General features: G+C 32.4%; 1 protein-coding gene across 1 annotated transcript in view; it reads right to left on the bottom strand.

The window, feature by feature from the left end:
* Positions 1-38: 38 nt before the first annotated feature.
* MS3_00003861 (uncharacterized protein) overlaps positions 39-25,862 on the bottom strand; it is a 248,629-nt gene continuing 222,805 nt past the window's right edge. The window contains exons 52-63 of the mRNA XM_051211722.1: positions 24,057-24,466; positions 20,311-20,396; positions 18,759-18,916; positions 16,696-16,910; positions 13,194-13,305; positions 12,141-12,325; positions 9,988-10,513; positions 7,133-7,666; positions 6,306-6,610; positions 5,108-5,501; positions 2,504-2,702; positions 39-1,135 (exon numbers count right to left, since the gene is read on the bottom strand). Of these exons, the coding sequence (XP_051071819.1) occupies positions 1,101-1,135; positions 2,504-2,702; positions 5,108-5,501; positions 6,306-6,610; positions 7,133-7,666; positions 9,988-10,513; positions 12,141-12,325; positions 13,194-13,305; positions 16,696-16,910; positions 18,759-18,916; positions 20,311-20,396; positions 24,057-24,466 (3,159 nt within the window). The 3' untranslated portion in view covers positions 39-1,100. The remainder of the gene's footprint in view (positions 1,136-2,503; positions 2,703-5,107; positions 5,502-6,305; positions 6,611-7,132; positions 7,667-9,987; positions 10,514-12,140; positions 12,326-13,193; positions 13,306-16,695; positions 16,911-18,758; positions 18,917-20,310; positions 20,397-24,056; positions 24,467-25,862) is intronic.

Below are 25,862 nucleotides of genomic sequence, written 5' to 3'. Positions count from 1 at the left end.
TCAACTAATTCAATCACTTTTCAACAATATCACTGTCACGAATAATCAGTATCTTAATCAATGAAATTCATTGTCAAAGTAAAGTAATGTGAATTCGAACAAACAATAGTACATCAATAAACCAGAAAACTATAACAATATTCCATACAATTTTGTTTATTTTTATATTCACTGAAGTTCAACTGTTACAGGTTGTTTTTTTTAAAATAAATTTCGTTGATTTTAACTTTTGAAAAAACAAACAAAGAAAGAAGAAATTTGATTATTTAGCGACAGTTTTCGTTATTGTTGCCGGTGTCGTCGAGATGTAACAGTTTCTTTCTTTATGTGTATATATATGTATACTACAATTTTAATGGCTTCAATATTTATAATAATAAAGGTAGTTAACAGGAATTAATTAATTCAATAAATGATATAATAAGAATAATGATATAAACCAATTAATCATAGTAAACGTAGAATTATTAGCTAGTTTATTAGTGTATATGTAAAGAAGAATAATAATGATGAAGTAAATAATACATTTTTATTAAAAAATACAATTAGCAGTACAATAAAAAGGAGAGAAAGTAGCAAAATTAACTAGTGCGATGGAATAGTTGGATTTGACATATGTCTCCTTTTTGTTTTAAGTATATATTCACCAAAGTGATACCTACACGTAGATATCAACTACTGATGTATGTATCTGTGAAAAAGAGAGAAGGAATTAAGTGTGGGATTTTATATGTATATATATATACTAATGAATGTTTGTGAATTTTAATAGGTATATAAAATTGGAAGCTCTGGCGGGAGATTTAAAGGGATTGAACTGTATGAGAATTTCGATTGTTTACTCATCACTGATATATGTACCAACCAAGAAAAAAAAGAATGGATGATTACCATATTGACTAACTAGGTGAAGTACCGGATTGTTCTATAGTTAATATATGAATTTGGTAAATTCATGTAGGCATCGAAAAAAAAATTAAAAGTGAAGAGTTTTTTTATTTTAGAAATAAATAAATAAGCACAACCGTTGTTTAGATTTCTGTATATTTTACCCCCTTCTCCCATTAACTTTCCCATTGATTTTCTTGTTGTTTACATATCTATAGTCTTAACTCAGGTTTACGTTGTGAAATATCTGGAAGTGAAAAAAATATGAACAGTTATAATTATGAATGAAAAGTAAGCTTTCAATGTTCTATGATTATTGATACACTGATGAAGTATTCCGAATTATTAGCCATAATATAATATGTGAAGTTTACAATCTATTATCCAAACAAACCATTGGCTACTAAGTTTAATTATTATCATTGCATGGAGCAGTTATCAATGTTTAATATTGTTTATTTTTCTGTGAGCAACTTCAGAGAAATATTATTATCTGTTTCATTTATTGATTGGTTTAGATACATTTGTAAATTAAATAGTAACGATTATTCCCATTAGTTTTTAAGGCTTGTTTTTGAGTTTGCTGTTTAGAAAAATTATTGGTGTAGGAATTCGCATCCTCTTTCATATCATGAGGCAAGCCCTAACTTGGAATCCTGAATGAAAGTGAGAAAGAGGAAAGCCAAAGAACACACTTCGCCGGGACTTGGAAGCAGAAATGAAAAGCATGAATAACAACTGGAAACAAGTGAAAAAGACTGTTCAGGACAGAATTGGATGGAGAGTGCTGCTGGGCGGCCTCTGGTCCTCCGCAGGGGGTTACGGGCGTAAGTAAGTAAAGTTTTATTACAGATGCTTATGATATCATCCACACATAACTTTTAAATTGATATATTTTCGATTAGGTCTCAGTTTAAATTTCCAACATTTACCACATTAACATCTGTTACTAATGGTCCTAAAGAATTACTGCATTGCCTATTTCTTTAATAGTTCTACCGTAAGTCCTTCGGAATGGAAATTCCCCAGATAGCCTCTTAAAAATGTTGATGAGATATTTTACTACTTAAAAAGAAAAAAGTAGGTAAAATATATAAAATCACTTTGTATCATGATTTGTTGATTGCTATCGACGATAGCACCATGTGAACACTTTCTAACATTTCCAGGTATGTTGTTTATATGCAACTTCGAACTCTAAATCAATGATGCAGTAAAACTCAAGCGTATAAATCACACAAATTAATGTAGTTATTTTCTTGTCTATTCTTTGAAAATGGGATATATGAAAGGAAAATGTAATACAAATACCATTTAAAATCTTATGGAGAGAGAGAGAGAGAGAGAGAGAGAGAGAGAGAGAAAGTGGGTCCTAAGACTGGATAAAACCAATGTATTTCATAATTAGAGATAAACCTCAATAATAATCATTGTTGTAATACTTGTAATCCTCTAGGCACTATATGTCAAGTGGGGATTAATTGTGATTGTTGTGAATATCTGGTCATAATGAGTTCTATGGTACTAAACAAAAATTATTATTGTTATCACTATATCTAAGACATAACCACATTTGAATTTGCATCATATAAAACAAAAAACTACGAAACTATACCAGTGATGATATCGTCAGTTATACGATGTGGAAGTGGATGTTTAATATTCTCTGGAGATCTTTCTGAATAAGATCTTTGTGCTATTTGTCTGTTAGAATTATACTCTTGGTTTGATTCCATAGGTGTTCCAGTTAATTGACCAACACTTTCTGAACAATTTTTGGAATTGTTTTTATTAATACCACCGGATGATGAACGCTACATAGATCAAAGGATATTGAAAACATGATAACAAAATACACACCAGTTATGAATAGTTTAGCATTTATTGATCGTAACTTAAAAAGTTCTATATTGTTTTAATGTGGTTATTTAATTATTTTAATAAAGATAGATTGTGATTGGCACAATTTCGTCTCACCTGCAACCCGTCATTTGGACGTTTCTAAATCTTAGTGTTGATGTTCCTAATAGTGGCTTCATTTATCACGTAATGTATAATTAGTCGCAAGGCTTCAAATGTGTCATGGTAAGAAGTGTTAGTAAACACTAATTGTCCTGGTGTAAAGGAATCGCTTACAATGTTTACATTTTCGGTAAAGCATGGATATAACTGATTTAATATTGATGATCTCGGCTGCAAAGTACTTTCCACTGATAATTGATTTAAAGCTTCGCTTCAGCATAAAGCTATTTGGTTGACCATTGAATAGCAGGAGGATTTGGACAGGTTTTCTTAAGATGATAGGGGCATAACAGGTGTCAGTGTACTGTCAGTACCTTATCGGTCTGTGAATTTTAATTGATACACATTCTACATCAATACTGCGTTCATTAGATTCACCGTATCATTTGACCAGATATGATCGGTCCCACTGAATTAGCCTTTTATCAAGCCTCGTTTTTACCGGACTGGATGATAACTACAAAATTCGAGATACTACCCTGTTCATGTAGGCTGTAGAGGCTAATTTCCCCCTATATCTGACTCCAATAAATAGTATCCCGTTAACTGAGTATTTAATGCAGTCTGAATCTCCTAGTAGAATTATGGATTTACTCGAGATTATTCAAAAGCCTGAACACCAGTTATAGAGATAGTTTATTGTTAAAGATTGGTAAAATCCGCAAACGTATAGGGAGCAAGCACATAGGGAAACCAAGAGTGTGTTTGTGTGTGAGTGTTAATCAAGTATGGATAAATTATTGATTGTCTGTGTATTACAACTAATGGGAGAATAGATTAAAATTGGTGTGCAGATATGTGCTCAATCATATTCACACAGAAAATTACATAGTGGATTAAGCGTCTAAATTACAGTGAGCAGATAAATAATACAGTAGTTGAATGGGCTTACTACAAGGCATTCCATAGACAGATTATTTGATTCGGGTATATTCTTTTCTACTTATAAGAATACCTAGACAGGAAGCTGGCTATTCTTCCCGTTTCAAATGAAAGACAAACTTAATTTTGAAGAGATTTATGTTTTCTTAATAAATAATTCACATCTTCAGTTTTGTCACTTATGACTATTATTTCATTCATATACCACATATGAAGATACATTTTGGGTTGAGTTTTTAGTCAAGTTCTCAACACATAACATAAGTACGTCAGCTCATTATAGTTCTGAAAATATGAAACAAACTATTGGTATATAATAAGAAATTTTTGGGAATTGTTACAAGAATAGGTAATTAAAGATTATTCGAAGAGGCAAGTGACATAAGGTATCATGTTCATTATGTGACAAAATATTTTTAATCAAAGAATTAGCTTCGAAAGAAGGCACTGTTTATTTTTTGATATTATATCAGTGATTGGTCAGCTCGAATGAAACCTACAGAGTATGCTTGTGATTGGACTGCTTATATTGACATATATAAGTAGTATTTAGTGACACTGGGAAGTGCAATGCCAGCTAGCAGAAGATTGAATTGAAGAGACGAGAAAAAAAGAAACAGGGAGCAATTGGAATAACAATAGAATTGAAAGAATTTCGAAGAATTTTAAGGACAACTGATGAAAGATGTGAAAATAATGTATTGACTGTATAATTTTCATATTTTACTTAACCACTGTGTGATTTGTATCAAACATTAAACTTGTTTCCTCACCAACTCTTCATTCACTACATACTTACATCATTGTCAATAGGAATTAATAGTTACGTTAGCTATTTTACAAGATTATATGTAGCTGGTCGATAAATTCATAAAACTGAACGTAAATGTATAAATACACAGAATTAGTTTTCTATAGTTTAGGGAGATTTCTGTTGATTTCTCATTAAATGCTAGACAGGAATATGAACCTAGATTACTTCTATGGGTAATTCCGCAAATACGGTGGAAAATCCATTTACATCTAAGTATATATATATTGTTTATAAATAAATTGATTTCATAATGAAAGCACCAGAACATTGATAGGTAAACATACTCAATAAAGGTCTAGTTAACTAAGGGATAATATAAATGTGCCTACATTAGTTTTTTTTTATTTAGAGCATGACAAATGTGATAACTAATTGTTATTTGTATCAATTCAGAATTTTTATATTTAAATTAAAAGTTTTAGGCTAATTCTAAACTAATTTATGACTAGTTCGATGAACTAATATAAATTTGTTCTTAAAAGATATTTATGTGTGTCATACCTGACGTATGCTTACGTTATTTTGATTGCCGATTCCCCCATGAACAGATTCTCCTGTAGAATTTGTATTATGTAATGGTATGGGATCAGGTGCAGAATTTCCACTTACAAGATATTGTCGAAGACGTTGTAACTGTTGTTCCAGTTGTCGATTATGTTCTTCAAGCATTACCATTCTAGCTTCAAGACGTCCTTTATGTTCCCATAATAATCGGGATTCTTGATGTGGTTCATTGGCTACACCACCAACCAATATTGCTTCATTCATATGTCCTTGATATTTGTATGGTGCTGATGTCGAATCTGTAGTATACTGGTCAGTAGTAGTATATCCAAGGTCAAGAGAAGAACTATTCGCCCGTCCAGGCAAATTTTGTGCTGATAAAGGTAGAATGCTTTAAATGGTGAAACAAAGTAGAAAAATGTATGTTTTATTCAATGAGAGAGTGAAAGATAGCAAATTCCTGTTATAAGACCAAATGAAAAGAAAGAAACTCTCAAAACAATAAACAGTGCCAACTGAAAAATGATTTTGTTTATCTGCAACTTAAAATGCGACAAATCTGTTTATTTCATAAATGATGTTGGATTGAAAAATACTAACTATGGTATTATTAAAACGTTAGTCAGTTATGCATTAAGACACTAAAATATTATCCTAAAAATAAGATAATCTGTAAGTAGTCGATTATTTTATGAAACTAGAATTAAAAATTAGCACCACCTATTGTCTTAAGAAAGAATTATATGCCGTAATCATAATGTTTTTATTCAATAAAACAAATGATTTCGGTGGTATTGTGTTCAGTGAACTTTGAAGGTTACTTGTGTAAATTTCATTGTTGTCTATGATGATTTAACAAAACTTATCATCATTTCATAAAGTTATTAAATCATTAGTGAGTTAGAACCGTACGCATATAGCATGAAACTAAAAGCTAGTGTACTCCAAAGTAACTGTCGGTTATCATTGAAAAAGTTGACAGCTTATTTTCAACAATAATATACACTTTTCATCAGAGATTCGGAGGTGTTACAAGAAAATATTTTAATGAAATAAGCTTACATTAAAGTCCTTACATATGTAAAACTGACTAATATGATTAGGTCTATGAATATTTATTTACCAATTAATAGTACCATGTAATCTAGGTTAAACGTTCATGATAAGTGATATTAACCTTTGAACATTAACTTACCCTGAATCCAATGGACTTGATAAAAAGTGGCCACTATTAATCGATAATGTTCTACAGGGTGAATTAGTTGGAGTTATAGTTCGCTGTATACTATTTATACGACCTGTTTCTGTTGACTGGAATGGTTGAGGATACAATAAAGGATTTGGATGAGGTATTCTAGCATTGACTCGTTGTTGTGAATATTGTATTCTATTCATTGTACCATACGATCCTGATATATTGGTTGGAGTTGTAGATCTTTGTCTTAAACGATCATATTCATACTGTAACGCACGATGTTCATCTTCAAGTGATCGAACAGTCTATTTTTTAAAATATATACAATTAGAAAATAGTAAAATTTAGGAAACCTGTAATATTCATCTAATGATATTTATCTAATATTCTGTGAACTATAAACGGAAAAAAACAGCATAAAAAAATTACATAGAGTAGTTTTTAGGTATAAACTGTACGCCTTCAGAGTATAACATTTAATTAAGAATCGTCTAGTTTGATACACTTTGCGCATTAGGTTACCGGTATCAGTTATTATTTCCTGGAATTATCTCACTTTTTAAACTTTAGATCAGAGAACACAATATCATCCAAATACCTCTTCTGACTTGTAAACTATAACGTTGGTGGAGCGTTCTGTTGATAAAATGCTTCTAATTATGGATAGCTTTTTTGTAAATTTACAAATCGCTTTTTTGCTATATGAACCAGCTCAAAAGATCAATATCAGTATAGAGTAATCTAACTAAATTTCGTATTTTTTATATGATTAAATATCGACCTATTTAACAGGAAAATTTATTATTGCAATATAATTAATCAGTTACCTGTTGCATTTGTCCATAGGGCTGTTGTTGTAATTGTTGGATTGGATAGTTAGTAAGATAGGTTGGGGGACGAGGAAGTATATTTGTGCTACCGATAGGTTTCCACATTGTTTCTTGAATCTCCGGTGGAGGTTGTGATCTAGCTCTTAGTGAAAATGTACGTTGAATATGACGTGCATATATATCTGGATTAACGTCTTGACCCATAGAAGTCTGATAGGATGTTTGAGGTAAATGACCAGTTGGGCCATATTGATTGTCAATGCGTAAAGTACCATTTAAAGCACGTGGCGTCCATCCAGAAAAAGATCCACGTAGTGCAGGATTTCCAAAACCTAATGGTGGGAAATTTACCCCTCGATCGGTTTGACGTCGGTCCAAACTAAGATGTCCACTAATAAACGGTTGTGTTTGTTCAACATCCATACCTGGAACATTCGTTGAAATACCATCTGATATGGTAGATCTTTCCATGATCATCGGACCAGTGGAACAAGACAGTGATTGAAGTACTGATGTTTGTTGCAAATGAGGCTAAAGTGATAATATAGATGAAATAAATTTACGCACTTCTGTTTACAGTATTAAAATCAATTCGATACATTTCCTACTCAGACTCTTATTATTTTGATATTATTTCAGTTGATGAGTTCAGAATAGTGGTTTTGATCTGACGATTAATTGTATGCAAACTCTTGTCGGAACTCCAGGAGGATCTTTAAAACTTAGAATGTTTGGAATTCTTACATAAAGTAATTTATTTGCCATAGTTAGGCTTATAAAAAGAAAAGATTATTTTAGGGGTTTAAGGTGTACATAGCTAATCTGTTACATTCATTATTTTTATTGCTAACCATTACGAGTTATGCCAGATAAAATATCGAAATAAATTAATTGTCACACCGATTTTCATAATTTGTTCTAAGCACCTACGGAGCTTCCTATAGATATTACTCCACCGACGATAGAAGAAATCAGGATGGCCATCACACACATCAACAGTCGGAAATCAGCAGGACCTAACAATATACCAACCGAAGCACTGAAGTCAGACACAGAAGTAACTAAAGACATACTCCACCTTCTATTCAAGAAGATTTGGGACGAAGAGCAAGTGCCACAGACAGACCGGAAAGAAGGATACCCCAACAACATACCAAAGAAAGATCTGCGAAAATGTGGAATCTTCAGAGGCATCACATTACTATCTATACAAGGAAAGGTTCTCAACAAAGTGTTGCTGAACCGAATGTAAGATTCAATGAATACCCAGCTTCGAGATCAACAGACTGGATTCCGTAAGGATCCATCATTAAGAGGCCGAATTGCGACACTACAGATCATCGTTGAATAATCCCTTGAGTGGAAAGCATTTGACAGCGTGAATAGGCGAACTCTGTTGAACCTTCCTTGAAACTATAGTACAACTGGGAAGATCGTCAACATCACCCGGAATTCATACGACGGACAAAAGTACAAAGTCGGGAATGGAGGACAGTTTATGGATGCATTCCAAGTTAGGACTGGAGTCAGATAAGGCTGATTACTCTCCCACTTCCTCTTTGTTCTGGTGGGTGACTGGATTATGAAGATTCCGACATGTGGGGGAAGCACTGAATACAATGGATAGCCAGGAATCAATTAGAAGACTTGGAATTGGCAGATGACCTGGCCCTTCTATCGCATACACGCGAACAAATGTGGATGAAGACAACTAGTGTAGCAGCAGCCTCTGCATCAGTAGGCCTCAACATACACAAAGGAAAGAGCAAGATCCTCAAATATAACACGGAAAACACCAACCCAGTCACACATGATGGAGAAACTCTGAGAGAGGTGGAAATGTTCACGTATCTGGACAGCATCATCGATGAATAAGGAGGATCCGACGCGACCCGAAGGCGAAGATTGACAAAGCAAGGGCTGCATTTCTACACTCGACGAACATATGGAACTCAAAACAACTGTCAACCAATGTCAAAGTCACAATCTTCAATACGAAGGTGAAGACAGTTCTACTGTACGGAGCTGAAACTTCGAGAACTTCCACAAGCATCATGAAATCGATACGATTATTTATAGACAATCGTCTACGCAAGATACTCAGTATCCGTTGGCCTGATACCATCAGCAACACCCTACTGTGGGAGAGAACATACGAACTTCCAATTGAAGAGGAAATTAGGAAACGATGCTGGAAGTGGATAGAACATACATTCAAAAAATCATCAAACTGCATCAAGGGGCAAGCATGCTAACTTGAAACGCTGAAGGGGGAGTGAAAGGAAGAAGGTCGAAGAACACACTTCATCGAGAATTGGAAGCAGACATGGAAACGATGGATAGCAACTGTAAACAACTGGAAAGTAATGCTCAGAACAGAAATTGGTGGAGCGTGCTGGTGGGAAGCCTATGCTCCTCCATGACGGATAACAGATGTAAGTAAGTAATATAAGATTTTCAGGGATCTTAGCTGATAAGAAAAAGTTCTCTACCAAAACTTGAGCGATTCTCATTGAGTGGTTTTGTTGAATCCCACAAACAGTTATTTTTAAAAATAAATTTAATTATTAATTTAAAATTTTACTTATATGATCAAGCTAATATCTTTCGTCTGTAATCCGTTGGTTTACAAATCCACCAACACTGTTATTATTAATGACATTGTTACTGAGATAAATTATTGAATTAAGGAATTATCAGCTTCAAAGATTACAACTACTTCGATTAGTATATGTATGTTAGTAGTGTAAACTATTATTTGTAAAACAATAGATTTAGAGTTTTGGTTAAATTATAAAGATACATTCCTCTCAAGGAAAGAATATGATTTTCAAAAACAATATTTTTTTTACCAATTCAGGTTCGCTATATTGTCTTAATTCTTGACTATAACGTGCAATTAATTTATGTTCTTCATTATCACCATGATATTGTTGAATATTTACACGTTCACTAGTTTGCTTGTAACTACAGTCAAGGTCAGCTTTTAATCTTGAGTTGATTTGTAAAGTTTGCGGTGACGGAGTTGTTGTTGTTAATGGTGGTGGTGTTGTAAATAAGTTCGTATTGATATTTTTCTGTCTAGACATTGACGATTGAGTATCAGATGATGCACGCGGTGGCATTGAATATTGATTTGAAGGCATAGCTACATTTGATAATGGTCTACAACTTGGAATAGGATGTTGATTATTATTATCATTGTTGTTGTAATTATTACTTGTCTCGTTTAGAAAATAATGTTGAGGTGATTGTGTATTCGAGATCGAATTTCGATATGGGCATTTCTGATCATTAACAAACGGAGTGTCTAAATTTTGATATTCTGCAAAATCAGAGAATGGATCTTGACTGTAAGTTGGTGCTGGACGAGGTTTACTATTAGTGGAAAAGAAATGACAATGAAAGTTGAATTTTTTATTGATCATAATTAGATAAAAATCAGAACTTTTCCAGCTTTTTCTAAGCTTCATATTGATAATCAAGAACTTTTGAAAAAATCGATGTAGATAACTATAAAACGTATAATGATGAAAACTTCTATAGCGAGATATCAAAGCTCATAGCTATATCGGATACAAAATATGCTACAAATTATTAAATCTAGATATTAAAACAACCCGAAGATTGGTTAAAATTCTGAGAACTTTTTCTTGGTTTTACAATCAACTGTGATATTTCTTACTGAATTATTTACATTCTTTGTGATGTGTAGCGGTTTCACAACATACATCTCTGTGCAAATCTACACTTGTCTGAACAAGTAAAATGTCTGACAAGTAAATGTGTCAATTTTAATCCCATTAATTATATTTCACTTATTCTAATATGATCAGTTATTAACTATCATACATTTACATTTTTATAGACGTGGGAATACATGTATGTTTGTTTACCTACTTATTGCATTAAATGTATGAGCTATATGTAAACCTATTCAGTAATCGACAAATTAAGTTTGGCTGCCAAGTTAAACACATATATGTAGAACAATAAATTCATTTACTTCCTTCACTGACGGTTTGTTTGATGATTGACATTTCTAAGGTATACTATGCAAGCATTTCATACTGAACGTTCTAATATCTCAATGCTATCTGGATTGGTTATACAATAAAAGTAATCAAAGATATATACAAATTCAACGAATCAACTCTCGATGAAATGTGGGTTCAATGAGAAAGCATCCAATCATCAGTTTCTTTTTTTTTAAATCATCATTTTATACCATATTATTACATGGTTATATGCTCTATAAAAAACTCATCCCTTTTTCTCTCTAGATCGCAATATATTAATAAAGTGACCGCTAGTGAAGATATATTAAATAAAAAACGAAGTATTATTCTAATCTCACTTTGCTGCTTCCAAGATTTATAATGAACAGAAGGACGTTTTGTGGAAATTTTGGCAATTTCAATTGTTGATATCATGAATCAATTGAAGCTAGACCACCATGAAAAACCTGGAAGCACTGGACGGCCGTTTCGTCCTATTGTGGGACTTCTCAGCACTGCGTATCCATGGATCCCGCCTCACAAGATTAATTATTTTTTTCTGTTTACTTACAACACTCAAATCATCAAACCATAATACTCATATAGAATCAGTTTGGAAGGAATCTGTTCACTTAGTATTTCTATGTCATAAAAATCATTGAACTTAATGTTGAATTAGAGAATTATGGTGAGACCTTATACACCGACTGTTTCAAACAAAAACTTGTAATAAACCAGTTGTATTTTTACTTTAAGTTTAATAGATGAAATTACAAAATACATTGAAACATCAGATTTTATATTAGTATTGATTATGAACCTAATCAGTTGTGTGTAGGATCAGTTCACAGCATAGAAGTTTCTTGGCTTAATGTACTAGATTGAACATATTATAGAGTATATACTACTACTAATAATAATATTTTAATAAACATTATAATTCAGAAAATAATCATATTATGATTTAGAAACAAAAGAAAAAACATTATTATTCAAATAAGACATACTCTTCATCAAAACCATTCAAACTATTACGTTTACATCTTGTACGACTTGTACTGGATCGTCTGACTTTTTGACCATTTGCATTATTAATTTTACGACGTTCATTTTCGTCATTTAAACGATCTCTGGATCGAAAACGATTTCTTACAATTCGTGTAAAATCTTTAAATGAATCTGTGGATGTAGACTACAATGATGATGTTGATGAATGTTTTGTTTTTTTCCAAAATCAAATGGTTAATTGATACGGAAGATAGTTAAGGGGTAAAAGAAAAAAATGAAACAAAATCGAAGTTAACATTTTACATTGCAAAAAAAGCATCATGTTTAGTATGTGGGAAATGAAATGAAAAAAATCTTTAAAAAATTATCGTATTTTAGTATTCTTTACCAAAATCAATACAGATTGTTATCATTCAGTGTTTCTATACACACTATAAGGTCACATCGTATTGTACACAGTACTTAGGAATTACATTATGAATGTTGAACAATCATGAAGTGTAAATAAATTAAATGAAGTGTTTGAAGATCACAGTATAGTGTATTTACTGTTGACTGATTTACAAGGAGGATGTGTACCTCTCATTGAATGTCATTCTCCTCATGATTGTAAATGATCACATGTATTATAATTGGGTAGTTTTAACTACAGTTAACTTTCAAAGTAATTCTTTCACTCATTTTATTAATATACTGAATTAGATGAATCATTCAGCCATGGAGATAAATCACCTGTTTATACACCGGAATACACTTCGAAAGTGTATAAATGTATGTTGAATATTAAGGAGTTATTCACGGATATTGAAATGGGGTTTTCTAAATCTCCTTGATTTATTGACTCAAGAAAATACTATTTTTATCAGATAAATAGATTCTAAAAACCTAAACTTTCTCATATTTGGAACTAAGAAATGATCATACTTATACAACCTAAATTCGTTCAGATTTAATTATGACCTTCATCCAGTGTTTACATATGTAACAGTTTAAAAGCTGAAAGCCTCTGATCATCTAAATGGAAAAAAACAAAGAAATAAAAACCGACTTACATGACTACAATACTCTTGCATTGGATGTGTAAGCTTATGATTCCGAGATGTTCTTCCAGCAAAAAAGCATTGCTGACACATGTCAAAATTTAGACAACGTAGACAACGATATCTAAGAATTATAGAAGCCAATTTAAGAAGAAACAATACAAATATTATGATGGCTATTTGTTCACTTTTCAATATCAAATTTCTATATATGAAATGTTCATATTAGAGTCATTACATGTGATTTAATTAATGGATTATTATTATTAGTAGTAGTAGTTGCAATAGTAGTGTGGTGTGTGCCACTGATATCGACAGATATAAGTAGTATGCATCATCAGTCGGAAGTGGAATACCCGATGGCAGACAGTTGAGAAAATCGTAGAGAAGGGAATGAGAACAGAGAGTGATTGGTATAGAAACGAAGGAACAAAAAAGTCTGAGACAATTGATGAATATTTTGCAAATGAAGTATTTACTTTATGGTCCTCACATTTTACCAAGGTATTCTGTAATGTGTTTAAACACATTTGATTATCTCCATTGGTGTTCTCGTTCACAACAGTAGTAGCCCCATGTTGATTTTCTTCTAGTGGATAATATTTCATCTGATTGGCTAACCATAATTTCGATGACTTTTATTAGCACTAAATAAGTACACTTGTATAAAGTATTGAAAATCACTTGTGTTAGGAATTATATTATACAGCCTTCTGAGTTATCTACACGAAATGTGCTTAATTATTTAGTAAAGTGTATATTATAGTACACCTATCAAATTATGACGATAAATATATCACGGGAAACATTTGGATTTCATCTTTGAAATCGTAATTCATGTTAGAGCTTCTTTGACGATTTAATACATTAAGTGATTCATAGTTTTTGTTAGATGTTATTAGGTGAGAGAACTTTATTATGTAAATTTTGAAGTTGTATTTACAGCTTTTAATGATTCAACGTACACATAGATTTGTTTCTGCTTTAAGAGGAAACAAGTCGATAGTGTCTTCACTAAACATTTATTTAAAATTGGCATTTATTTACAAGAGATCTCTCAGATTCTGAGTTCACATGATTGAATGTAGTATTTAAATGATGAATGGTTCTGTTTATGTGCATTGTTAGATTAGCGTACATTCTATTCTTTAAAAACAATATATATTACAATTTCATTGAGGCCGAGAATTATGAAATCAGTCATCGTTCCTGTAAGAGTTCGAAAGTACTTGGAAAATTCTAGCATTAAATTCTTAACTGAATGATAGAAATTTCAACCTCACGGTAAATATGAACGAATAGTTACTAATCCTCATGAAAAGTAATATCTTAAACACTAAATTCAAAATTAACAGTTAACTCCCTCTCTTATTCCATAGTGTCAATCATTGAATCACTGAACGAAGCGCCTATATTATAATGAAGACAATTTTACCATATAACTTTTTTTATACTAATACGCAGTCAGTCAGTCAGTCAGCTACAACATAGGACCAGGCACATATGTGCATCGGTCCAAGTTTCCATACCTCATTAACACAAGATGAACACCGGATTCATAAAAGTAGTTAATTCATAGGTGGTAATATATAAAAGAAAAATTGCAATAAGGATATAGTACAGGAAGAAATAATTAGTTCGTAGAAAGAAAGATATGAAACGATTTTAATCTCTTAGTTTAAGGGAAGACAGAGAGCGTATACACCGACGCCATTGTGATCGATTCTGTGCTATGTCACCAAGAGTCTCCAACCATTGGTTACGAAACTCACGCGGACCCCAATCAAGTAGTCTGCATCTAACAACATCGCTCAGACTAGAAGTTAGTGACTTCAAGCACTGATGCTACGTTTTGGTTTGGCCGCCCCTAACTTTCTTTCAACCATCTCCAACACCGGTTAGCATTGTACGTCGTGGTAATCGGTGTTCAGGCATACGCAATAAACATTATTATCCATTCTTATGTAAATTAAATTAGGAAAAAAGTTTGAGAACTATACAGATAATAAGTATGTATCGAAAAACATTTTCAGGTGTACGTTTAATAACTTTTAAAAGATTTGGTTTGTTTAATTATTTAAAACTTCAGTCAACGTTTGTAAGCATCTCAATAAAATCTGAGAGCCATATAGTTAATAGTTAATTTTCAAAATACCAATCCATCGTCTCAAATTTCACTGTTCCTTTGCAAATATCAATCCATTGTCTCAGATTTCGTTGTTCATGCATTTTCATACCAATTGCGTTCCGTTCCCGTTCTTTCCTTATCGATCTTCTGCTGAAATATATTCTATTTCTGACCACCGTTATATACTACTTATAAGAATATAAGTAACCCACACCACAGTATCCTTAACGAATAACAAGCTTCCACTTGACCACTGAAAGTTGATCAGTTATTTGATTCAGAGCACTTTTAAAAAGCTTTGTTTATGAATTCTGACTAACACAGAAGGTGCATTTCGAAATTACGATGAATTCTAACGACTGAAACACATTTAAAGTAACCCTAATGTTTTAACTATGAAATTTATTCATTCTGTTTATGTTATATTATTGGTGGAAAAAAATTGATAATTGTCTTATTTAAAACTCAGATAAATTAACAGTTTTGAAGTGCATTTCTGTGTCATGTTTCAAATATATAAAAAAAGATACGTATACAGAAAGAAACTTTCTCGACCAACTAAATTTTTGTATAAATTTATAATCATTTCTGAAAATGAAATATTTTAATGGAAAAGACGTTTTTTGCGGTAAGCAATTATAAATAGCCTAAGTTACTCGATACTCGATTGTGTAAGCCTGAACTCAAAGATCAATCAACGGTTAAGAATCAGATACAGGCAAAAACAAGAATTTGTTAACGTACTACGCAAAGAAGTCAACAAGTAGAGTTAAAATGTAACATAATTTGAATCAAAGCCGAACGACGTTTACATATCCGGAAGTCTTTTATATTTAGTATAACCTTGTATTCCTGTCTTCATTCATTGATCAATTAAAGTTGACTTTCACATGATAAACTAGATTTCTTTATATGTGGTGCAGAAATAACACCTAATAAATCAAGGTATCACATTGTTTGTTTCTAATAAAGATTAGCTACTAACACAATCAAAACACAATGATCACGATCTAATTATGATAGGATTTGACAATAGAGTTTAGCTCACACCAGAACTCTACCTTGGGAGTCCTTTATTTTCTGACGATTAAAGACACTTTAGTTTGATTGATTTGGGAGTGTTTTAATTTGCTATTTTCAAGGAAATTATGAATATATTTACACATAAAAGTGGTTTACCAAATCAATCTTCTAAATTTGAAATTTAACTTAGCACTTCGGATTAATTGGTGTCATATTAATAGTGATTAAAGCAGATTATCTACGTTTATTGTGGAAATTAGTTGATCAAAACATATCAGTATAATAGTTTATATAGAAAATTATTAAATTAATAATTCCCACAGAAAAAAAGTTTTGTTATAAAACTCAAAAATACACACATACCGAAGTCCAATAAGAGGTTGATTATGGCATACACTGCAACGTATGTGATGAATTACTTGTTCAGATAAAGCAAGACGATGTAATAATGGCAACCACGTCAACATTTGTGGATTTAAACGAAGCCATGTCAAGAAATGAACAATCCTTGCTGTAGGTTTAGAATGATATGTTAAAGTTCCATCTATTTTATCCGAATGCTTTGAAATTTCAAGGACCTGAAATAGTAGAAATTGGACAAAATATGAAGAAGTTTCGAACAAAGTTTGTAGTTTACAGAGAATCTACATTTATACTTAATTGTGCTTGCTTATAAAATACAGCTTATTACTAATCATTATTTGTCTGCCTACTGTAGTACATCATTGTATCTAAATAGATTACCCGATCAGTTATAACAGAAAACAATTAAAGATTAAACCGTAGTCGTTTAATTGATTTCTAGATGTGATAATGTTGTCTAACTTAATAGAGAGACAATTGACAAAACAGAGATAATCCAGTTCATAGAATTTATAGATGAAAAAAATATGACTGGAAAGTATTATCCGAAGGGTGTTGTGATAGATTCACAATCCTTTAGATCATTCGCTACAAGGGTGTGTAAACCTTTCAAGTTCTATTATTCATCAAACCAAATCCCATTTACACTTTTTCCATAAGTTGAAATATTTGTAACTGAGCAAATTGTCTGAAATGTCACTTATCCGGTCAGTCAGACATACGCAAAGTAGAAACTGATCTTCCTCATAAACTGGGATGATCGGAGATTGCTACCAATCAAATAGGATAACGTCCAGTTCTAAGATTCTGGTTAAGATCTCAGTCAATTTAGACCATCATTCCTAAAACTTTTCGGAGCTAATCCATCCAGATCTGCTGTTCTCCTTCACTTTAGGTTACCTATAGTCTTTTCAGTTGCCATTAGAGTTAAAGGATTACTTGGAAGTAGTCGGTAAGCGAAGGCCAGTTGAACGGTTCCCTAATGTGTTCTGCCCATTGATGCAGCCTACCGAATTACGTGTGAATAATAGTTCTTTTTTTTTAAAATGGTCTTCCTAACTGTCGAATTTATAAGACTTGTTTCTTTAATAGATCTATATATCTATCTAGAAAAACCATATTTAATATATAGATTGCAATTTACGTTGAATACTATCAGTCGTTTAAGAAAACTTATTAATGATAACATCGTATAACAAACGATCTACTAGTGAATTAAAGTATCACAATAAGAAAATTAAGGGTTTTTTATAAGTTACATCAATCTCTGAAACCCAGATTGGTTTGTGAACAATCAGTTATATTATTTGTGGGGAATTCATTATCTTTTTATGAAAGGTATAATGAAAATGTTCTGAATGTAAGACTTCATAGAAATAGACTAGAACAGTTCTATATTCATACAGTTCTTCTATAATATGATTATAGTTCAGTATTATCCATTGGTAGTTAATAACCAAATCAAATTTTATATTTTCTTAATTGTCACTAGGGTTATTCATAATAAAATAATTAAAAAATGAAGAAAAAATTGAATTGAACATTTGTTTCATCATAATTTTGGACTTTTCAACATGTTACATCATTTACTTTCCACTAGATTTATTAAGCTATTCAAGATAACACTGAAGAAAATAAACAATATTCTGAACGTCAAATGTTTGATACTAGAATTTATGGTCTACTTACGTTTTAATAAGTAGCCAAATATATTTACAAAATATATTTTGTTTTCAAAGAAGATTTGGAGTTCTGTTAAAATTTGGGACCAAGATAAAACAGTAAACTAATAGTTTCTACATTTCTCCACTATTTCACACAAGCCTATACTATAGGAAAGGACCCGTCAATATTCATTGCAGAAGGAGGAAAAGTGAAGAATATTACTCCTAATCTATTGTTTTACTGTTGTTAGATGATTGAAGTATAATTCACACCTGGCTAGAAGGAAGCTTTTTTTCTTCTCGGTAATTCTAAAAAATATATAGCGACTGTAATTGAAACGTTAAACTTTATTGATTGAAACTAATCATATTTCCAATGGAAAGTGTTTGATCACATACTTGTTGGAAACACGTTTTTACATATTGATTAAAATCTTCATTTCCAAACTGTCCAGTTTCACCAAGATTACGTGGAATAAGTACACATTCATATAGTAGAGCACCTAGTCGTTGCTCATCTACACAACCATCACGATCAGATATCAGACTGAACAGATCTATGAAGTGAAAAATAAAAATTCAACTACAGCTGTTTTCAAGACGCTTTCTTGCCAAAATGCATTATAGAAAAAAATTAAGTGAAATCTGTTTAATTTCTTTTATTTGGAATTGATCCGCATAAAACTTAACTAGGAATACTGGGTCTAAACATATTAGTTCTGTAGAAAGCATATGGCCATCAATTGATTTGCTGCTAGGTGATTTTAGATAGAATCATAAAATCCTGTATCTAGGTTTAGTATTAGTGGGCACTGGTCACAAGTTGTACCTAAAACCTTGAGGTAACGGACGCTTTCCACAAGACTACAACTTTTTCAAAACAGTTTCACAAAATGGGACGTTATGACTAAGTATTTACAATTTATAAGGACCTCCTGAAGTTATTCTAAACGATGAGCCTTTTAGTCTAAGAAATTTATTGAAAATACTGAATTTTTCTAGTATGGGGTAATCTGAGTTCAAAAATCTTAATGGATAATCAAAAAAACTATGATTTGACACAAGGTACCTTATGATGTTGATTACTTTGATTCAATAACGCTGTTTAGTTTGCGCCTACATTATATAAAATTGTAATGCATTAGATATTAATTTCATGACTTTTCTATTCGTGTGATTATCAACTGAATGATTTCAACAAATCAGCAATCTGAGTAAATATAACAACAATTTAAGTAGTATAGTACTAGTTCGATTAACTCGTTCAATTTTTATGTACACAGTCTACAACTGCTTTTGTTATACAACATTTTGATAATATCGACTACTCGTTCTAATGTTGATTTAAAGATAATAAATGCTTTAAATGAAGAAAAATTAAAATTTTCAAATAAAATTTCAGGTTAAACTTAAAAACAGTATTTCATTATCAGTATTGGGATTTGTGGAGATTGTATTATTTTCACAATTGAATTCATGAGATGATTTAATGTAGACCACCATTGGAAATCTGGAAGCACTGGATGACTATTTTTACTTCAATAATTCCACGATGTTGCGCGACCGTATTCCATTGCCTTCAATGGGTAACTGACACCTGACACGTGACACAGATCAGACTCCAATGGTCAGGGCTTCTCACTAAACACTGGATGCCGGCTCAGTTGTCTAGAGGTTGGGCCTTCGTGTGCGAAACCGAAGGTCCTAGGCTCGAGTCCCACATGCGGAAATGTAGACGCGCACTACTGAAGAGTTCATCGCTAGAAAGAAGCGGCCATCCATTGCTCCCAGGTTTCCGATGGTGGTCTAGAATAAATCGACTTGTGAATTCAACCGTATTTTACTAATCAATTAATCTTGTAGACGTCAGTTCAAATTCGAGTGAATAATTTTTCAAAGTTTTGTTTGAAAATGTTTTCAGAAATTAACCATGTGTCTGAATTGTACTTACATCGATATTTCTCATCTAAATTTGCCATTGACATTAAAGCCAATGCTACTTTGAATGACAGAACACGAATGGTACCACATCGCATTCTGTAGAAAGAGATGAGGAAAAAATAAACACGAAATAAAACAGTATTACAAAAATAATATCAAAATATTTCAGACAAAGAAATGAAGTCTATGTTAATTAAGGTTTCTTTTCTAGTACCGAGTTACCACAAAGAAGAACAAATGATTTTCAAGTTGACTTCTTATAGAGAAACTTACTCATGTGCAACCGATCAGAAAGTGGAGAAGACAATAGGAATAAGCTAATATATATCTTATTAATTTAGTTATACTTAAACTAATTTAGCCCCTTGATATTGTAAACTCTATCCATACTTAAATTTAATGATTAAACAATGTCAAGTATTTACGAGTTCAGTGTGTTCGATTATGAGTACATCATGCATAATGTACTGTATTTAAAGTAGTTTTTGGTTATTATTTTTTTGTTACATGAAGAATCCTCATCAATCTTCGTTGCATACTTCTTTATATGATACTAATCACAGTATTTCTTGTTCAAAGTACCAGTCTTCGTTTGGTCATAACAGTCAGCAAGCATCATTTTATTTACAGTTAAAACAAACGTAATCAATATTCGATTCTTTCTAAATAATTTTACCAGTTTTTCATACTGAAGTTGAAGAAAAAAATACTATATCACAGGTAAATGCAAACCAGAAGTAAGAAACTATACAGACTGCTTAGTTTCATCTATAGCATATTTTTTAACATGTTCACTGCTTTGGTGCAAACAAATAAATGATTCTGCTAATGACAGAGAGATGACAATATTTTTTTAATTATGTAACATGTAATGTGGTGTGCGCTGCATATATACACATAAGTAGTATATAACGATAGTCAGAAATAGAATGTATTTCATTAGAAGATCGAGAAGGAAAGAACGGGAACGGAAAGCAATTGTTATGAAAATGCAGGAACAATGAAATCTGAGACGATGGACTGATATTTGCAAAAGAAACAGTCACATTTGAGAGAATCGATTGATGTTTTGCAAATTAAAGATTTACTATATGGTTCTCAGATTTTAGTGAGAAATTCTGTAATTTCGTGTCGAATAAATTCGTTCGTCCCCACTTGTGTTCTTATTCACCACAGGAATATTTAATTTAGTCTCAAAAGGTAAATATGAAGACTAGCGATTGAAAATTATGGTGGCCATTAGTTCTTTTGATTTAAAATATGGTATCTGGATAGTATAGCTTTATTTAAAAAAGGAAAAATAAATTAGTTCATCATTTTCAATTCTGTCAGATGAAATCACAGAATTCCTAATAGTTGAAAGATTTAAATTATGGTTACTGAAACCTTTTGTTGATCGGTTAAGATTTAGTAGAAACCAAGAGAGGAGTTGACATAGCTTCAGATCACTATTTGGTGGTTGCCAACATGAAACTGAAGTTAGAGAAGCACTGGACAACTGGACAAACAGTATTACAAATGTTCAATACAGCCTTCCTTCGAGATAGTGACAGAATCAACGATTATACTCAGTTGAAATATATAACATTTAAAAGATTACATATTCCGTCGATAGCGGAAAAAGCTGCAAGAGAAGGAAATCTGAAACAACCAAATAACACAATGAGGAAACTAGCAGAGAAATATAATAAACCAAAGTGACCGGTCAAGAACAAAGAAAGCAAGAAAATCACTGAAATTTGAGAGCAGAAAAACAGAATACTTCGAGGAACTCCTGAATAGATGAGCTCAAATGAACCCAGCATATATCTAGGCAGTACCTACAGTCCTTTCTACATATGTCACTCCACCGACGATAGAAGAAATCAGGATGGCCATCACACACATCAACAGTCGGAAATCAGCAGGACCTAACAATATACCAACCGAAGCACTGAAGTCAGACACAGAAGTAACTAAAGACATACTCCACCTTCTATTCAAGAAGATTTGGGACGAAGAGCAAGTGCCACAGACAGACCGGAAAGAAGGATACCCCAACAACATACCAAAGAAAGATCTGCGAAAATGTGGAATCTTCAGAGGCATCACATTACTATCTATACAAGGAAAGGTTCTCAACAAAGTGTTGCTGAACCGAATGTAAGATTCAATGAATACCCAGCTTCGAGATCAACAGACTGGATTCCGTAAGGATCCATCATTAAGAGGCCGAATTGCGACACTACAGATCATCGTTGAATAATCCCTTGAGTGGAAAGCATTTGACAGCGTGAATAGGCGAACTCTGTTGAACCTTCCTTGAAACTATAGTACAACTGGGAAGATCGTCAACATCACCCGGAATTCATACGACGGACAAAAGTACAAAGTCGGGAATGGAGGACAGTTTATGGATGCATTCCAAGTTAGGACTGGAGTCAGATAAGGCTGATTACTCTCCCACTTCCTCTTTGTTCTGGTGGGTGACTGGATTATGAAGATTCCGACATGTGGGGGAAGCACTGAATACAATGGATAGCCAGGAATCAATTAGAAGACTTGGAATTGGCAGATGACCTGGCCCTTCTATCGCATACACGCGAACAAATGTGGATGAAGACAACTAGTGTAGCAGCAGCCTCTGCATCAGTAGGCCTCAACATACACAAAGGAAAGAGCAAGATCCTCAAATATAACACGGAAAACACCAACCCAGTCACACATGATGGAGAAACTCTGAGAGAGGTGGAAATGTTCACGTATCTGGACAGCATCATCGATGAATAAGGAGGATCCGACGCGACCCGAAGGCGAAGATTGACAAAGCAAGGGCTGCATTTCTACACTCGACGAACATATGGAACTCAAAACAACTGTCAACCAATGTCAAAGTCACAATCTTCAATACGAAGGTGAAGACAGTTCTACTGTACGGAGCTGAAACTTCGAGAACTTCCACAAGCATCATGAAATCGATACGATTATTTATAGACAATCGTCTACGCAAGATACTCAGTATCCGTTGGCCTGATACCATCAGCAACACCCTACTGTGGGAGAGAACATACGAACTTCCAATTGAAGAGGAAATTAGGAAACGATGCTGGAAGTGGATAGAACATACATTCAAAAAATCATCAAACTGCATCAAGGGGCAAGCATGCTAACTTGAAACGCTGAAGGGGGAGTGAAAGGAAGAAGGTCGAAGAACACACTTCATCGAGAATTGGAAGCAGACATGGAAACGATGGATAGCAACTGTAAACAACTGGAAAGTAATGCTCAGAACAGAAATTGGTGGAGCGTGCTGGTGGGAAGCCTATGCTCCTCCATGACGGATAACAGACGTAAGTAAGTAAGTGCTTCATCATTTTATCAGTCGAAATCATTTACCCTTCTACATTCTATCATTATGGATTATGGTATGACTAAAATACTTTTTCAACTAAACAAAATATTTTTCTTTAGAATGCTGAAATAAACATTTTATTAATCGTAATGCCATCTAGAATCAATATGATAAAGACCAAGTAATTCTATATCAAATGAACTAGATCTTAGTATTTAATCTATTTGTTATCTCCATGGAGAAGAGGGAATCTGACAATATTAAACAATAGCGTGATTTGGACATTTGTAAAAGATTTGTTTACCAGGTAAATGATAATTTTCTGTTCAACTCAAGGAATATAATGCTATCTCAATCAGTTAAAATAATTATTTTTACGTATAACACACAACTATAGTACAAATAAGGATAACGAAATAACATACCGGTCATAAACATTTAATAACCAATTCAATATGAGATCAACGCATACATTCACCGGACGTTTAATTGAACCAATTAAATAATGCTTTCTACGTCTCATTGTATTTCGTCGACCACGATTAACACTATTCATATCTTTATTGTTATTATAATTGTTAACTTGCATAATTGTGCATACAGGTAGACTAGAACTTCGATTATCTTCACTTAATGTATTTTCATTTTCTATTGTATGACAGCCTGGATCACGAACAGGAGTTTTAGTCAGTTTTCTACTGTTTTCATGTTCAGTTGATGGTGAAGAAAATAATATTGATTTATTTGGACGTGTTGTTGAAGATGAACGTAGAAAACTTCCCATACAATTTCTTGAATGATTTTGTGATTCAATTGTACTTGATTTTAATTCACACTAAAAACATAAAATTATTATCAGTATATTTGTTAGAATTACCATAAATTGCTAAGTTATCAAATTCATAAAAATAGGTTATATTATTGATTTAACACAGGGAATTGGATAAATATGCAATTAGGTGATCTTTACTTTATGATGTATTAACAGCAAAAAACATCTCACTCAGAACCTGTATCTTGTTTTATACTAATTGAGAATTTTGTCCTGAATCTAGACAGATTTGTTCTTTCTAAGTTAACATTAAATCTCATTAGTCATCATTCAAACTTCAAGGTTTATTTGTTAGTAGTCAGTCAGTCAGTTACAACGTAGAACCAGATATGTATATGTATCGGTCCAAGTTGCCACAACTCATTAGCACAACAAGATGAACACCAAATTCATAGAATTAGTTACTTTAATGGTAGTAATATGTAAAAAATGATTGCATATGAGGATATGATATAGGGAGAAAGAATTAGTTCGTATAAAAAAAGGTATAAAGTAATTTTAATCTCATGGTTTAAGGGAGGACAAAGAGTGTGTACACCGACGCCACTGTGATCGATACTGAGATTCACAACATCATCAACTGATTTACTATCATTCTCTAATACCATGAGTATAGTTAGTAAAGACTGGAATTCTCCATTTCATAATACCGTAGCTTATACTACAATCGTATATTAAAAGAAGATTGAACTCTCAAAGAAAAAAACTTTTGTTCTAGTAGGCGTTCAATAAGCCTAAAATATAACTGTCAAACAATTTTGGATTCAGTAATAATTCTTACTTGTTTTTCGATCGAGAAAAATTAGATAACAAAAGAAAGAAAGTAACACTAGACGTAGTCTAATTATTTCAAAGTTGTTATTTTGAAAAGAAAGGGATGAGTTATAACAAATTAAGAAGCTGATATGTACTATAATAAAAAGCAACTTGTTTTAAGAAATATTTAAACGAATTTACCCTAGACCTTGTCGAAATAGTTAATTTCAATGATATATGATAAAATAATGATATTTTGTTGAAAAAGCACTTTATTGTGGCAACGGATAAATGAAGCTGTAAACATTAATCTGTTGCAGTGTTTGAGACATGTATTGCACGTACTCACATCTGACATCTCTATGAATGTTTTAGGCTGATTAGTATAGGAGTATGTTGGAAAGAGATTAAAAATGACTAAAGCAGAACATCGCACAAAATCATGAAGCAAGTAATTGTTAAACTGAAAAGTATTTAGTTATATTCATAAGACAATATCAATTGTCTTTTTTTTTATAAATGACTAACTCTGTATGTTAAACACCAAATGTATCCAGGCCCTGTTATGAAAAAATTCACTGATTATCGTGAAGATTTAAGCAAAAGTATGACCATAGTTTTGTATACTACTTTCTTTATATTC

The sequence above is a fragment of the Schistosoma haematobium genome, chromosome ZW, assembly GCF_000699445.3.
Source record: "Schistosoma haematobium chromosome ZW, whole genome shotgun sequence".
Taxonomy (NCBI): Eukaryota; Metazoa; Platyhelminthes; class Trematoda; order Strigeidida; family Schistosomatidae; genus Schistosoma; species Schistosoma haematobium.
Note: the sequence above shows the minus strand (reverse complement) of the source record. Positions and strands in the feature narration are given on the sequence as shown.